The 17,494-nt window shown below is 31.3% G+C and overlaps 2 protein-coding genes across 4 annotated transcripts; both read left to right on the top strand.

Annotated features, from left to right (window-relative positions):
- Window positions 1-500: 500 nt before the first annotated feature.
- On the top strand, window positions 501-2,932 carry LOC137821193 (uncharacterized). Its single transcript, XM_068625667.1, has 2 exons — window positions 501-1,537; window positions 2,447-2,932. Exons 1-2 carry the CDS (start codon window positions 792-794, stop codon window positions 2,511-2,513), a joined length of 813 nt encoding a protein of 270 aa, XP_068481768.1. The 5' UTR covers window positions 501-791; the 3' UTR covers window positions 2,514-2,932.
- A 5,864-nt stretch (window positions 2,933-8,796) lies between these two features.
- On the top strand, window positions 8,797-15,404 carry LOC137820217 (TOM1-like protein 4). Of its 3 annotated transcripts, none has more exons than XM_068624165.1 (10): window positions 8,797-8,989; window positions 9,467-9,621; window positions 11,039-11,117; window positions 11,351-11,449; window positions 11,561-11,674; window positions 12,120-12,265; window positions 12,958-13,039; window positions 13,994-14,079; window positions 14,164-14,355; window positions 14,578-15,404. In XM_068624165.1, exons 2-10 carry the CDS (start codon window positions 9,512-9,514, stop codon window positions 15,185-15,187), a joined length of 1,518 nt encoding a protein of 505 aa, XP_068480266.1. In that variant the 5' UTR covers window positions 8,797-8,989; window positions 9,467-9,511; the 3' UTR covers window positions 15,188-15,404. The 3 variants fall into 3 exon arrangements, with proteins under 3 accessions (XP_068480266.1, XP_068480267.1, XP_068480268.1); XM_068624166.1 differs by having other exon boundaries at window positions 8,839-8,989; window positions 9,408-9,621; XM_068624167.1 differs by having other exon boundaries at window positions 8,988-9,314.
- Window positions 15,405-17,494: the final 2,090 nt, after the last annotated feature.

Raw genomic sequence — 17,494 nt, 5'->3', positions numbered from 1 at the left:
TATATAAGATTTATATATTATATTTATGATAAATAACTTATATTATAATACACTATTGTTATTATTATCGAATTAAGTTAAGTCAAGATAAAAGAAAGGAAAAATAATTTGAGATGATTAAGAATTTTTTAATTAACTGTTAAATTAATTAAAAATACATTTCAAATAAAAAGATTATGCTCCGTCTATGAAATTTGATTAAGATTGACTCTAGATATTTATAATTACTAAAAAAAACATTTCAATTTGAAAAATACTCAATAAAGGTTCTTTTGCGAAGAATTGCTGTCAAAAACACTTGTCAAAATGATGATTCATTTATAATAGAGTATATTTATAATAAATAAATAAATGAATATTTAAATTGAAGAATACAGAGAAAAAGGAGTAAAATTGAAATGACAGTAATTGTTTGTTCTTTCTTGAGATTGATAAGATATTGTTAAATGTATGATGCAGAGGCAGCTATAATAATAAAAAGGTGTATAACTGAGATAGATGTGAAAGGAAGTGCCTGCAATTACAATACATCCTCAACAATCTAGAACCCCTTGACTTTTTAGACTCCCTCTTAACTCTCTCTCTCTCTCTCTCTCTCTCTATATGTGTCATTTTAAATCTTCCTTACCAAGAAATTAATAGCATCACCCCCACCTCCTTCAGCCAAACTCTGACGTCCCTCAACACATCATCACGCTCCATCTCTCTTCCAACACACACATATATTCATTCATTCCTTCATTCCTCTTTTTACTCTAAAACATTACAGAACAGAACAGAGAACCAAAGCCATGCTTGATCCCAGGACACACCACCCCACCAATTCTTTTCATCTGTACGACGACACTCGACACAAACCTCACACCACATGGGAACCCACCAACTCTCTTATGTGGCCTTCCAAATCTCCTTTTCAGGAACTCAACGTGGATGATTCTGGAATTTGTTCTCCTCCCATGTGGACTACCAGCCCCCCACACACCAGAAACGACCACCGGGGCCTTTCACCCACGTCCAGGACCCAGGCCATAGTCAGAGGGCAGAGGGAACTCATGGAAATGGTGAAGAACATGCCCGAGTCCAACTACGAGCTCTCCTTGAAGGACCTCGTCGAACACCACAGGCTAGAGAACGAAGTGGAAGATCGGAGGAATTTGACCGTGTACAAGAGGGACAAAAGCGGTGGTGGTGGTGGCGGCGGCGGTAAAAGGGTTGGTAATAAGATGGTACAGGTGAAGAAAAACGGGAACATTGACCGTGGAGGTTTCTACCTCAAAATGGGGCTTCCTTTTTCTCTGGGGTCTAAGGAGAAGAACAAGAGCAAGAAGAAGAAGAATGAGTCCTCTGGGAATAGCAGTTCAAGAGTTACCCCTAAACCCGATGGATCAACAAAGGGTGGTGTTGACAAGGAGTGGTGGAAGAAGAGTCCTTCAGCGTGTAAAGGGAGTGACAGTGGTGAATCCAGTCTCAATAGTGGTAGTTCCAAAAGTTCTGGTAGCAGTAGTAGCAGCAGCAGCAATAGCCGGAGTAACAGCAGGTATGTTCCATCTTCTCTTGTGATTTTATTTGGGTGCCTTGTTTAATCAGTTACTAATTAACTGCAAAGTGGATGAGTTATATCAGAGGAGTAGACATAGTCCTTTACATATGTTTTTTACAAAATTCTCCAATCAAAACTCCCGTATGACATAATTTATGCTGCCCTTTATGTAAATCGCAGAACTGTACTGAAAGCATATATGAAATTGCATGTTTTGTACGAGAACTAAACAAAAATGCTCAGACATTGAAAAGTAGCAGATTAAAACTACAGCGATAGTTTCTTAGTTGAAAGTTGAAGCTTGCAGTTTATTCGGTTGTTTGGTTTTTGTAACTACTAGATCAGAATATTCAGTTGTCTATCATTCAATTTCTAAGGAAGCATATGTAAATTTAACCGTTTCTAAGAAAGCATATGTGCTTGAAAGATGAAAAAAATAACATGGTGTCTCGATTGTTGCATTCCACCCCAATAGGTGGATGACTTAAAAAGTCAAAGGACAATTTCAACCCACAAAAAAAGTGGGAACGCTCATGAACTTGCCTTGAAACGGCATCTTAAATATCAATCCGTGACTGTCACGGGTCAAGAGGCTATGGGACCTTTTTCAGTCCTTCTTTTAAGGACTTTATAAATATGAAGAAGAAAAAAAGAGAGGGTTTAACAACTGGTTGCAAATATTTTCGTCCAATGCTAATCTGATTGAGCACGGCATTGGAGTAAAACAACCTAGTATAGGGTGTTTATTTTGAATAAGGAAAATAGGGTAACAATTATGTAACTGCATTGTTTAGGAATAGTAAATATAAATCATGACTTACCAAATATTCACTTGCTTGTGTAATTTATCCTAGTATTGTGCCTGTAATCTGATGAGTTAGTATTTAATTTTTGGATGTGATGCAGGCGTGAGAAGGGTGGTAGACTTTGCTGGGGTTTCATTCGCAGACCCAAAAGCCAAACACGAAAGTAAGATATGGTAGTTTGTGATGGAACACGGTGGTCCATGATCCTCACAAGTCATTTGATAACTGTAGCATGTAAATTTTTATGAGTGATGAAATCTCTTAAAAGTGCATTGTGGGGATGGAATCTGTATAAATGTGAGTGTGCTTCATGTAATTACAGCTTTTCTGATTTCAAATCTGATAAGGCAAATACAAGCACGCCAAGAGAAGATTTACTAAGTTCCAATTTTTTACTTATATCCTCCCATCACTACCAAACTGCTTCGAAACATTTTATGATGCCTTGGATCCCACAATTGAAGTGCTCCTTACTTTAGTGTGATCCATAAGTACCAATTAACATGTTTATGCTGCTATTTGAATAAACAATTATGTACTTCTTTCTTTTTATTCATATTATTTAATCTACTCTCTATTTTTAAAACTTGATATTTTGATTTTAAAAGAATATTTATCTTTCTATTCAAAATGGACAAATTCAATTGTATAATAATTAATAAAATAATTTATATCTATGAGTAATATTTAAATTATTTTTTATTTATCTTAAAATCATTTTAGATAAATAAAAAATATTGATAATAAAATAATTTTTGCCTAAATATCCTAATTTTCTTAGGGTTCTGAATTGGTTCAATTGATTCTTAGCAGCTCTAAGAAACTATTGACAAAGATTAAATGAATTAAGATTGGAGCATTTAAGGGTATTCCAATTGAAAAAAATGTTAGGCTAATTGTATTACACTTGATTTTGGTCTTATACTTAGTTGACCTTAGTTTTATGTGTTACACCCTTTAAAATCAACATTTGTTTGTTTTGAATTATTTATCATTTCACAACATTCTATTTTTGCACTACATTTGTATGTTTACAAATCTCACATGCATACAAAAGTTAGAGAATATTTTGTACAATATTTATTCTTGTACAAAAAGTGAAAGATTATAATAATTTTCCCCTATACATACATAAACATTTTTGTTTAAAACTAACATTTTATTTTATCAATGTTTTTAAATACATAGTTTAACATCTACATCAATCTGAATAATCAAATTGAATAAAGAAATAATTACTTGTTAATTTATGTTTCATCTATAACCATGTGTTCAGATACATATCATAAATTTTATTAATGTTAACTTTCCTCTATTTAAACAATTCCTATGTTTCCAATTTATCTCCCTCAAGTTAAAACATATTAACAATTTGTTTTATTGATATATAAATCAAATTGAATTATTTAATCAAAGTCGCAAAATGATGATTAAAAGTGAATAGAATCAATTAAAACAAACTTAATCATGTTAACAGGATTATGGTAGAGGGCAAATTGTGTATTTGAAATAGAAAAGTAAAATAAAATAGTCATAAAAGAAAGTACGAGTTATCAAATAAAATAAAATATTAAGTAGGCAAAAGAAATTTAAAATATATCTAGATAGAAAAATAATGATAAATTCCATAAATGAAAAGGTAATAGCTTTTCAATAACGAGTATAATTATTAAAAAATATTCTTACAATGTAAAATTGGATTCTCGTTCATAAACTATTGTATTTAAGAGTTATTTTATTCTCATTTAGATTTTTTTTACGGAGTATTTTATTTTATTCTTATATTATTTTTACATTAATTTATCATAAAAATATTATTCAGATAATTAAAATTTAAAATTATTATAATCTTAATTAATTTCATTTTTAAATATTAAATTTATACCATTATATAAAGATGATACATTTTTTAATAATTTTATCAGAAAAAATATTTTTAATAATTTATATCATCATTATCATTATATTATATAAAGGCGATGTATTTTTTGCACTATTCTTATTGCAATTTTTAATCATTTTATAATTTATAATTTATAATTTTATTTTTTTATTTTATTTTATTAACGTATCTTATCAAATAATAGATTAAATCTACGATTCAATTAGACCAGCCTTTAAGAATCATACAAAATTAATAATTAAATAAAATTGGATTCTTAAAATATAAAGATTAAATTAGGAAAAGAAAGAATTCTTAAAATATATCTATCTACTCAAATTCTTTTCTTTTTCAATGAAACAATTACACCAACTACAATATTTTTTTCTTCTTCTTATTTTAATGTGAATAGTGTGGAGTATTAATGACCAACCAACGCGCCGATTTCACACTAACAGTAATCACATTCGCACCTTTTTTTTCTTCTACATTTTCTTGTAAGTATCATTTTTTTTTTCAGAAAAAAAATGCTAAAGTCAAGAACCAAGTAAATAAAAAAAATAACTAAGTGGAAATTGTTATTTCAAAAAAGCTAGTGGATCTTATTTTCAATCACAGAAATATAACATTTATTTATTTTTTTTTAAATGTTATAAATTTCAAAATTTCTAAATAATGTTGTTATTACATCATTATTTATAAATTTTCAATAATTTCAAAGTTTCAAATTTACAAAATTATCACATCATTATTTATAATAATGGATGAATAGTGTTGTTATTAATTTAAACTTTATTAGTCTTAAATTATTTATCGTTAATATTGCAGTCAATTTATATGATTGTTAGTATTTATATTGTATAATTTTTACTGATTGTAATTTTATTATATATATATATATATATTATTGAAGTGAATCAAAATGGAGGTATCAGTTCAACAATTTTACAATTTTATACAAACGTTCAATTAATTTCTACAATTTTTTTTTCTATTATTTTTTTCAATTAGTTTTTACAAATATTAAATCACTATAATGTTTAATTTTTTTATTCAAAATTTGAAGATAAACAAAAAGTTGTAGAACTTTTAAAATTTGAAAGTAAATAGTCAAAACTAAATTAGAAGGAAAAAAAATAACTTGTACCAAGTAATAAGGTATATAATGTATAATGATATTTTATTTTTCATTGTTGCTAGCTTATTACCCAGAACAATACTATAATGATATTTATTATTATCATTAAACAATGATAATAGTAATAAAGATAGTGATAATAATAATAATAAAGATAATAAGTCATAGAATATAATCTTAAGGCTGATTATCCAAAAATAAAAGTTATATTATCCTATATATTTTATAAATATAACTTGATTTCATGGTATCAATTTTCATAAGTAAAAAAACTAATTTTCAAAGCAATTAAAAGTATTAGGCTAGTTAATTTTATTTTAAAGTTAACCATTTAAAATTTTGTCTCATGTTAAATATTATTGTGAGATAAAAAAATTTATTGACTACTAACGTAACTCATATGTTAATATACTTAAATAAATGCACACATGAGATATGAGAAATGATAATTACAAATCTCAACTGATATAAAATATAATATTATAAGATGGTGAAAAAGATGTTGGTGTTCTTAGATGGCTGAGTTTAGTTCTGAAGTTATATATTAGTTAAATCATGACAGTACATTGAGTTGGGCTACTAAAATGAGAGGTGTGGTGCAAACAGCATATTGGCTACCTTGGGCCTTCAAATGTCCTTCACTGTCAAATCTGTTAACTTTTTTTATCTCTCCGTTTCATGCCTTTGTTGGAGATGATAATGTCCATAAGTAATTGGGCTTCGATGCCGATTCACCTCCATTACCATCCTTCTTCACCTTCAGCCAATTACTTTCTGCACCCAATTAATTGCTTCCTGCACCCGATTTTTTTTTTTAAATCCCATTATTCCCCTGTCTTTGTTAAACACTCCGGATATAAACATCCGTAAGCAATTAACATTTGCATTTGAAGCTCCCGGACACGTATGTCCGTAGTAGAGAAATGCGTTACGAATATCATTATCCAGAATTGGGTTTTGTATTCTGGATGTACATATCTGAAATTGGGTTTTGAATTTCGGATGTACATATCCGGAATAGTTAACTATGCTCTGGATGTGGGCATGCGTAAGTATATTTTTTGACTTATGGATTTCTATATCAAGAAGTTAAGTGATTTTTTTTTTCTAGCATTCTCAATGGATACAGCTGCCTCAGAGGAGAAATGCGAACGGAAGAATGACAAGACGACACTGCCCGCTGCGTTCAACGTGAAAACGAAGGTGACAGTGGCGGTGGCGGTGCGGCTGCTGCGCAAACACGAAGGTGGCCGTGGCCGTGACGACTACTCCGCGAAAACAAAGGGGTGTTGTGATTGGATGCAGATCTCTTCCTTAACCTAATTTCAATTTTAGTAAAGTTATTTTCATATTTTAAAAAAATTCAATAAAAACATGATTAGATGATCAGCATAATCAACCTCACCATCACCCTGCTCCTTAATACAATTTCAAGTTATCGTATTTATATACTACAAACAATTTATTTTTAATCAATAGCAAATTTCTAACATATTTTCCTACACTTTATATCAACATCTCAAATTATAATATTATTTTATAGTTAGGAATATCTCGTCTTTCCGTTATTAATATTTTTGAATTTCTGGTGTCTGCACTTAATAGATTTCAAGTATTGATTTTAGGATAACTATAAAAGATTATTTGATGTGAAATTAGTTAGTATTAGATTGTTGATGATAATAAATAATATTAAATATATATTTGAACTTCATATTAGTCAACATATTTACATGTGTTGGACCTTTAAGTTAGTAGAACTAAATTCTGATATCACAATTAATCATTATATTAATCTGATATTAAATATTTTTTTTCTTTTAAATTTATGTTTAAATGACATTTATCTTATATGTTCAAAATATTTTTAAACATGTATAAGACATTTCGATCTTATATATATCATAGATGTTTAGGGTCATGTCTAAGGCTTATTTTATGTAGCAAATATAATCAGATATTTTAAAATGATTGCATAATATTAAAGAAAATTATGGATTATGAATAGGTTTTTAATACATTAAGAATCAACATGCTCATTTATGCCATTTTGTCTTTAGTTTAAATTTTCAATTCTTCTTACTTTTCTTTACACACTTTTCAACCAAGTATATACCACTGTTTGAAAAGAGGAATGAAGGAAAAGCAGCTCTTTCTTCATTCAGCAGTTGGGAACCTTTTAAAAGAATTTAGCTCTTTCAAAGTAGAAGGGTATTCTAATAAACAAAAGAATAGATTAACAATCGCTCACTACAAAATCAATAATTAAAATCTGTGGTAAATAAAATACACATAAAATTATTTAAGTTATAAATAAGTTAATCTCAAGTTTAATATTTTTTTAACAAATTAAACTCATTTTTTTAAATAAAATCGATTAAATAAATAAGACAGAAACTAATAGCTTTTTTACATTATATATATATATATATGACAATATAGTTTTAAAGATAAAAGAAAAGAAAAGTTGTTTTTATATGATATCATTTTTGTGTATACTTTTCTCTTTTAGTTAATGTATTTATATATTTTTTTTTCATATTGTATACAATTGCTATTATTAATTGCTAAATAGCATTCTTTCCAACAAGGAAAAAACTTATTTATTTATTAATTATTAAATAGCAGTCTTTTTAACAAAAAAAATAACCTACAAAATTATTTTACTTCTACTTTTTTTTTTTTTTTTTCAATACGCAAAGTGATATACTTCACGAATAAGAATAAAATGGAATACTTTATGAACAAGATGATTTGTTTCTTAAAAGTCAAATAGAAAAACAGTACATTTGATCTGACCCATGAGCGGATTCGTGGAATAGCTTTCCAGAAGAATAATATATAGTATTATTTCATTCCATTAATATATATATATATATATATAATTATATTAAAAACCGTGCATGATTAATACATGTTCTTCATATCGTAAATAAAATTTGTTACAATATTTAATAAGAAAATAATAATTTAAGTAAAAAATAAAAGTGACTCTATTAAAATTAATTATTTATATTGATGGTAATATGCTTTTATATTTATAGTTGGATGTTAAAATTGGGAGGCAACAAAGAAGTACAAATGTGGTTGACCCTTCCAATTCCAACGTCACCCGTGATTCCCAATCCAATCCAAACAGAGACAAACAGAGAAAAGATAGAGAAAACGCGCTTACGACTTGGAACCGTTTCTTCCATTCTCTACCAAAGTCATAATAGAAAACCTCGCCAAATACTAGTATAAACAATTGCTTAACTACATTTTTTAATCAACAGGAACAAATCATAATTAATTTCTTAATCTTCCTAATTTCTCTCTCCAGATGTCATTATACTAATCAAAATAAGTATTATCAATTATGGCACATTTGGTTAATATTCTGACAACTAATGTCAAAATATATTAATAATCAATTTCCTTAAAAACAGTTGTAAAAAAAAGTTTTGAAAAAAGCAGGAAATAATAAAGAAGAGGAGTGGGCGGTGACATACAAAAAGCGTGGGTTGGGTGTTGGTGTAGCTCTTACAATCCCAAATTCACTGCTATAATCACTTCCTTCTTCATTTCAGTTTCGTTTCTGATTCTCAATTCTTCTTATTCTTCTCTGATTTTGTCACACACGGGTATTGTTTCTTTTCCCTCTTTATCATTCAGTTTAGTTTCTCTTTCTTGTCAACTCTCTACTATGGCCTTCTACCTTCCTTCCATCTCTGCATAAACCTTTATCTGTTTCTTCTTACTTCTCTTCCCTTCATCTGGTCCTTCCTACCCACTTTTTTGATTTCGATTCAATCATTGTGATCTGCTTTTTTCTTCTTTTCTAAATTTTCCACTCTATCAAACGATTCAGCTTTGCTTTTTACTTCCCCATAGGGTTTCTTTGCCATATCTAGATTTCGATCATCTGCTGGATTGAGTTCCTCTGCTGTCAATTTCGATGCTGACCTCGTTGCATTCTTTCTCTCTCTGTTAACACCTGGACGGAATGATTTTGTTTTTTAATTTAGATTGCTGATCAAATAACTGTTAATTTTTTTGTAGGATGCACTCTACATTTTCGAAAGGGCTTTATTATTGATATTGTTTGGTTGGGTTTGCAGAAAGGTTAACAGTAGAGGGACTTGACTTGCTGGAGATAGATAGAGATGGCTAACAACGCTGCTGCCTGTGCTGACAGAGCAACTAGTGACATGCTCATTGGCCCGGACTGGGCTGTCAACATAGAGTTGTGTGATATCATTAATATGGACCCGGGGTATTGTTTCTGATGCTTTGCTTGGAGATTCAGTGTATTTGCTGTATGAATACTTTCATACATGATTATAATTTTATTTCTCTAATCAGAGTTAGATGGTTTCTTAGGGTCTGATTGAACAAACTTCTGAACGACATTTCTAAGAAAAAAAAAATATGAACAACAAGATGAAATGAGTTTCTGCCTTAGCTAAAATTAGCTTATGTGCTCTTAAAAGAATTTAGAGAAGTTATATTATATGAGAGAACTTTTATGAATTAACTTGTACGTACACTAATTTTAACTTTATGGAGAAAATAATTTTAATTTTTCTTCATATTTTTTTCTCCTAAAAGTTCTTCTGAAGAAGCTCGTCCATACACACCCTTAGTTATGTTGTATTTAGGATAACTGCCTGTACTCTGTTTCAGTAAGTCCATTTGTAATCTTGCATCTCAAAGAAGTTAATTTGATGTACATCTTTTACCCTCTTATATGTTGGTTAAAAGTGTTTGTGTTGGGGGTTACTTCTATCTTGCACTCTTTCTGTGCTAGAAAGAGTTCTTTGTTGTTAGATGGTTTGAACTAAAATTGTCTGGCCGATCATATTTGACAAAGTCACCTTTTATTGGGCATCTGTGGATCACTACATCATTTATTATTTTCTCAAGTTTTGAGTTGCCATGTTCCTGTTATGCACTCATACAATTGTGAATAAAAGGGCAGTGTTAAGGGCTCTTTTCTTCCTCATAAAGCAACGGCTATGTGTTCAGGGTTTTCATTGAAAAGGGAGCAATGGAATTTCTATCAATGTATCACATATATATCTGAACTGAAACAAGTATAGGTTTTCATTTTTGAAGGATTATTGAGTTGGAAACCATAGAAAGTTCTTACCACATAGAACACAATGGTAAACTGTCTTAATTGTGATATTCAGTTCATTGAGTTGTATTTTGATGCTTAATCACACCTTTGGTGCCTTTTTTAATTTCAAATTCCTTTGGTGCCTTTTTTAATTTCAAATTGCTGCCCCCTTAGTTTTCGAAATGTTGCAATTGAATCTTCATTTATCATTTTGCCATTAATGTGACACTCTTTTGCTGCATATAATATTATAAAGAAACACATTATTACAGTCAGCAAAATTGTGCACTTGAATACAGATGAAGCAAATGGACGAGGAATTCAATTGTATCAATTTGAATAATTTGCACATTATGTTTTTTCATTCAAAATCAGGGGAATAAAACCAAAAATTGATGAAAACAGGAGAACTAGAAGTGAAATTAAACCACTTTTGAATTTGATCCTGCATTTTAGTTTTGGATCTCAAGTATGTAATTCATTTCATTGATCGTTATTTTGATTTCTCATGGGTTTTTTCTTTTTTAAATTGTTCCTGATCTTCTGTGTTATAACTAATTAAATTTTACAGGCAAGCAAAGGATGCATTGAAGATACTCAAAAAACGTTTGGGCAGTAAAAATCCAAAAATACAGCTTCTGGCACTTTTTGTCAGTATTTCTGAAGTTTTACTTTTGGATAATTGTGAATATTTCATTACTTGGATATAATGTGTTAAATATGTGTTTTGAGTTATTACTAGATTTATACCCTTTTGAAAGGTACAATATGAAAAGTCGCCATGATTAAAAGTTTTTAATCTGCCGTTATAGAAAGAGATTAGGTGTAAAATACTTTAAAAAAGCAATGATTACCTGACTCAGGTGCTTTGTATTTGATATAGGTATTGGAGACCCTCAGTAAAAATTGTGGTGAAAGTGTATTTCAGCAGATAATCGAGCGGGATATCTTACATGAAATGGTTAAGATAGTGAAGAAGAAGGTATTTACTGGTTTTGACACTTTATATTTCATTTTAAATGTTCCTTGTGCAATTGTATTTTGTATTTTGGAAGTGGAATAGTTTCTTATCCATTGCTGTCTTCTTTTACAGCCAGATTTAAATGTGAGGGAAAAGATACTGATTTTAATTGATACATGGCAAGAAGCTTTTGGGGGGTCTACTGGGGTTTATCCTCAATATCATGCAGCGTATAATGAATTGAAGGTCGGCTATTCTTTATCTAGACATTACTTTCTGAAATTAATTTATTCTATGCGTTTGTACTGTGAAATTCTTTCCTACTAGAGTCATATTAGTTTTTTCTGCCTGTATGCAACATATTATTATAGTCGCTTTATTTATCCAAGGTCGACTTAGGTCATCATTGTTTCTTTTTGTATTTCTATTTAGTGGGTTAATGGGTTATATTGTTACGTGAGCTGCACCTGCATCCAACTGTGAGTTTGCGATATTCATATCCAACCTTGGAAATCCCACCCTCTCAAATGCATATGCATATATAATTAATAATGTATAAGCAATCACTGTTCAATTCTAATATGTCATTACACATACTATTAATATGTCAAACTCATTATTCTAAACTAATGTATCATTAAATTGTTGCTTTTCGACTTAGAGCTAATGTAATGTTTTTGATAATTAATAGTCTGCTGGAGTTGAGTTTCCACCACGAGATGAGAATAGTGTACCATTCTTCACTCCTCCTCAAACTCAGCCAATTGTTCATTCTGCTGAAGAATATGATGATGCTACTATTCAGGCTTCTCTCCAGTCAGATGCATCTGGCCTTAGGTGCTCTTTGAACTTTATCATGTTCATAATGTTCTAATAGTTATTTTTGTTTTGTGAGTTGAGGTTAGTTAACATTGTTTTATACATATCACATTGTGCAAGGAAATTAACAGGGTATTTATCACCTTGTAAATTGTTGGTTTCTTAATTGTTGAATTTATGCATTTTTGCAAAAGCTCCCTGCTTTCTGTGACTGATGTATAGTTTACTGTAGTTCACCATTGGTAAGAAATCTTCTCAGGTAACATGTTAATGAGGTTATTTGAAAATGTTCATTGCTACCCTATACCACACATTCTCACTGTTAGCAACTATGTTTTGTGGCCAGTAGTTATGCTGTCATTGATGGCTATATATCATGGTAAAGTTTATAAATTTTATTTACCTTGTTTTCCCTCGCAGAATTTGTTCTATTGCAACATTGTTGACAATCACATTGGCCTGATGCATTTAGGATTATTAATTCCTATAGGTTAAGATATGCTGGTGGTGTTAATTTATTTAGGGATTGCTTACATATTTACAAGGGGTATTTTGAAGCTCTTCTAACTATTGTTGTCATTGTTCTTATTTTGGTTAGGAGTTTTTTGGTAGCCCTGTTTTTCCTCGTAATTAGTCATTCTTGTATGAAGCATGCAAAAGAACGTTGGTGTTTGCTTTATCCTTCTCATACTTGATTTGCTTATAAGCAGTTTGATAGAGATTCAAAATGCTGAAGGACTAGCTGATGTGTTGATGGAAATGCTTAGTGCCTTGAATCCTAAAGACCATGAGGTGATATTATTATTATTATTATTATTATTATTATTATTTCTTGTTCCTTTTCTGCTGGCTTCTTTCTGGAACCTTTGTTCCGTTTTTCTTGTCTATGGAAGTATGTATAGGTTTGAGCTTTGAAATTGCTGTCTTTTGGTTTCCGTGTTTTCATATCCTGCTTGTTGTTTGGTGGTACTGTGGAATTCGGGATATGGGTTTCATTCCAATTAGCAAATTGGAATAAGTAGGTTGTGACAATTATTAGTAATATTCTGATCAAGTTAAGACTTTAAGAAGGACCCCTTTCCTCCCCACTCTGGCACAACTGAACGCCTGAAATGTGTCATATTTAGGTGAGACTCCTATATGTTTTTGTGTGACTCAAGGGTTTCTTGTTGGTCCACCTTCATCCTATAACTTTGCTAGCAGATATAATTTTCCAGTCTCAATATCAAGATCATTCATGACTTAGAAAACTTAGTGGGCCCAGATCAAGTTACTTATTTTGTAGTAATTGTATAAAAATAAGCATAATATACCATCCAGAAGAATGAAAAAACTGTCAGGCACATTTATAGCTTTGAACAGATCACTAATTGTTTTTTTCTAGTTTTAAAAGTCAGAATTTTGTAAGTTTTGCTTGCCCTGGTGTTCTGAATGCACATTGTATTTAGCTGAGATTATTAAGTACCTAACCAAGAAATGGGGCATGATAGTCCAGTGCATGACCGGATCTATGAAAGCATGCCTTCCAAGTGCAGAACTAAGATGTTAATATGCTGAGTTAGCCATGAAATGTTTGGGGCATTATAGTCCAGAACATGTTTGGATCTATTTGCAGAATTAATTAGGATATAATTCAATCTTAATGCTTTTGTTTGTTTTGCTATTAACTTTATAGTTCAGTACAAAACTGTTGTGGCAAGTTGTCATTATTCATTTGTTTCTTATTATTCTGGACAAATGTTTCAGGGTGTGAAGGAGGAAGTGATTGTTGACCTTGTTGACCAGTGCCGTTCATACCAAAAGCGGGTCATGCTTCTTGTGAACACTACTACGTAAGTATTTTTTTCCTTCAATTACTAAGTCTCTTTTCTTTTTGCAATTATAAAGAGTGACTGTAATGGTTTCTTCACTTTCAGGGATGAGGAGCTTTTAGGTAAGGGATTGGCACTGAATGACAGTCTTCAGCGAGTGCTCTGTAGACATGATGATATGGTGAAAGGAACTTCTGATTCAGGTGCTAGAGAAGCAGAAACTACAGTTCTGCCACTTGTAAATGTAAACCATGAAGATGATGAATCAGAAGAGGATTTTGCTCAACTAGCCCATAGGTGAAACCCCAGAAGTTCTTGTGTAGTTACTTCATCTTTCTTAGTGCGCACAATTGTGTTGAGGGGAGTCATAGGATAGGCTTGACATATTTTCAAGATAATTGATATGATACCCTTTGTAGTGGATATGTCTCCCCTGTAACCATGCCAATTATCCTCTATTCCCCTTGCGTTTTTCTCTTCCTTTTCAGTTTCATAAACATTTAAATACTATGATTTCAGGTCATCACGTGATTCTCATGCACAGAATAGGAAACCAGTCTATGACAAGGCAGAACCAGGGAGGATAAACCCAGTTATTCCCCCACCGCCAGCATCAAAGAAGCCTGTCTACTCTGGCACTGGTGTGGTTGACTATCTCAGCGGTGATACATACAAGACAGAAGGATCTCCTCAAAACTCAGAACGCACTTCATTTGCAGCTCCTGTCCATTCTAGCCCTAATCCAACCTCATCAGTGTCTTCATCTCGTCCCCATGCCGTGAGTACCTCAGCACCTATTTTTAGCAGCCAGCCTGTGTATGATGAACAGCCATCTTCTGAGAGGCTGCCTCAAGCTCCCTTGGATACCCAATCTTCTGGCATCATTCCACCCCCACCTTCAAAGTATAATCAGAGACAACAGTTTTTTGAGCAACAAGGTGCATCCCATTCAAGTAGTGGATCCAATTCCTCTTATGACAGCTTGGTGGGACAAACTCAAAATCTCTCGCTGAATTCATCCACCCCAACCAAAGAACAGAAGCCAGAAGATGCCCTTTTCAAAGATCTTGTTGATTTTGCGAAATCCAAAACCTCATCATCTTCCAAACCCAATAATAGGTCATATTGATATATTGTGTTTGCTTTGCTTGTGCTGGTACGGTTTATGAATGTTGTTTATCTTGTTTTTTTTTCCAGATCAATGAGAGCGACCTGTTTGTGGTTGTTTAGGACCCTTCGGATATGAATTGATCATGCGTGTATTTTACATATATTGCGTATATTCATGTATATTGTTCATATTGAATTTGTTGGCTTATGTTTTCAATAATATCAGATTCTTTTAAGCATCAGAGTCATTTCAAATACGCTGGTTACAAAAAGGGAGTGGGTGGTGGCTATTGCATGGGCAAATTTTAAGCTCTTGCGTAGCTTCGGGGTCCAAGTGCTGAGATCCTAGTTGATGATCGACAATTAGAAGGAATGTTCAAGCCCAAAAGCACGTAGGCTGATAACATCATTATACTGTAAACAGTAGGAGTCCGTGATAGTCAGAAACCTGGATAATGCTTTTATCAGTATCTGCTCCCTTGCTTAGAGAATTAAGAAAACTTGCATTGGAATTATAGAATTTTTCCTTACCCAGTGGTCATAGCTAGAAAAGCCACTAGATCCAGCAAACAAGACCTAGGTGCAACCTCTGAATAATATTCATTATTGAGGTGGCCGACAAATTTAAATATTCAGTATTGATAAAATATTTTATTTGTATAAACATGTGTTATGTATAATTTACATGAAAAAGGTTACGAAATAGCTGTTATGCTTTAAAGGTGGATCGGATATGATCGGAGAATTATACTCAGACACTCGCTAAATGAAGTTAAATGTGGGTCTCTTTACCTTTTCATGGCCCCTCGTCAATTTTATAACAATTACTTCTACATATAATACTGTTGGGAGTTGGGATAGAACTCGAGGAACCTTCGTACTTCTGCAACTAATTTGTCCGTTTTAGTGGATTTACCTTCGCATACATCCAGCCCCCACCCACATCGTTAAAGCTAACCATCTCTTCCAATTCCCTCTTCATTAATTTCCCAAATAAATGTTACTAAGTTTGTATTTGCTAATACCATAAATCTTAAGATCTAACAATTAATTCATTAGTTAATCAATTAAATTAGTTACCGATTTCTAATTTTATATTTAAAATCTGAATCGCAGTCCAAAATCAAATTTAGAGAAGAAAATTACAAACTCTTAACGATTTGCATAAACTCAATTATACTTGTTTTGATATTTATTCCAGGAATTTAAGAATTAGAACACAAAATGAGGTTAAAAAAGAAAGAGAAAAAGGCAAAATGAAAATTAAAATGAGAATAAATTAAATTTGATATTTATTCCAGGAATTTAAGAATTAGAACACAAAATGAGGTTCAAAAAGAAAGAGAAAAAGGCAAAATGAAAATTAAAATGAGAATAAATTAAAATTGAAAATTAAGCAAAATGACTTCTTTGTACATGTTTAGAGCATATTTAGACAATAAACGAGTCGAATTGTGAATTCTAATTAGGTTGATAAGTTCAATTCCAAAAATTTAAGAAAAAAATAAATATGCATGAGTTTTATTACAAAATTTGTCTAAACTTATAAAAACTTACCGAACATGGCAGAAACCTCAAAATTCAATATACTATATGTTGATTTCGACGATTTGGAAATAAAATTTAGAATCTGAGTGTAACTCAAGACAAAGTTAAAACAAATTCAACCCAATTTATTTATAGTAGAAGAAAATAAATTAAAAAGTGTTAGAAATTGCATATCGACTAGAGTATTTCATTGTATATAAGTGTGTGCAAACTTCATCTAATGAACCAGTTTAATGGGATTGAGTTAGACTTAAATGTACTTCGTAATATGATATCAGAGCTAAGGTGGCTACCATCATAATAAAAAGTGAAACAAACATAATTACCATATTTTCCGGCAGCAGACAAGTGAAATAATATTAAACGAGACTTCTACTCTGAGATTTGAAATGCATGAAAAAGGAGAAATAACATTTATTTATTCAAAATATTACATGTTGGATGAGAGACAAGTGGTAGTGTCCAGTTTGTGGATACATGCATAATTTGTAGTGGATGATGATATGATACATACGTAGTATTATTCGTTTTTAAAATTCAGAAACAAGGAGAATGGTTTGCTGCTATGTTGAGGCAACCAGATAAGCAAGAATGCGTTGCTTTATCCTTGCATACATGAAGATGAATATTTTTCTCTTGATGCTACTTCTCCTTCTAGGGAATGACTCTTTTCTTCTGCTCTTCTGTGATGCTTGCCTACTTCCATGCACCCATTCCATCTTTCTTTACCACAAAGAAGGAGATGATAACCTCTGGTTTATCTTATGAGAGACTGAGA

Source organism: Phaseolus vulgaris, chromosome 9 (genome assembly GCF_000499845.2).
Source record: "Phaseolus vulgaris cultivar G19833 chromosome 9, P. vulgaris v2.0, whole genome shotgun sequence".
NCBI lineage: Eukaryota > Viridiplantae > Streptophyta > Magnoliopsida > Fabales > Fabaceae > Phaseolus > Phaseolus vulgaris.
The sequence above is the reverse complement of the archived record's forward strand: the minus strand, read 5'-3'. Positions and strand labels throughout refer to the sequence as shown.

What these genes read in the sequence shown, in the direction of transcription:
- LOC137821193 (XM_068625667.1), top strand. Translation starts at nt 792, where the DNA reads ATGCTTGATCCCAGGACACACCACCCCACCAATTCTTTTCATCTGTAC. An exon ending in AATAGCCGGAGTAACAGCAG is followed by an intron (nt 1,538 to 2,446) that starts GTATGTTCCATC and finishes GATGTGATGCAG; the next exon opens with GCGTGAGAAGGGTGGTAGAC.
- LOC137820217 (XM_068624165.1), top strand. Translation starts at nt 9,512, where the DNA reads ATGGCTAACAACGCTGCTGCCTGTGCTGACAGAGCAACTAGTGACATG. An exon ending in ATCATTAATATGGACCCGGG is followed by an intron (nt 9,622 to 11,038) that starts GTATTGTTTCTG and finishes TAAATTTTACAG; the next exon opens with GCAAGCAAAGGATGCATTGA. An exon ending in TACAGCTTCTGGCACTTTTT is followed by an intron (nt 11,118 to 11,350) that starts GTCAGTATTTCT and finishes TATTTGATATAG; the next exon opens with GTATTGGAGACCCTCAGTAA.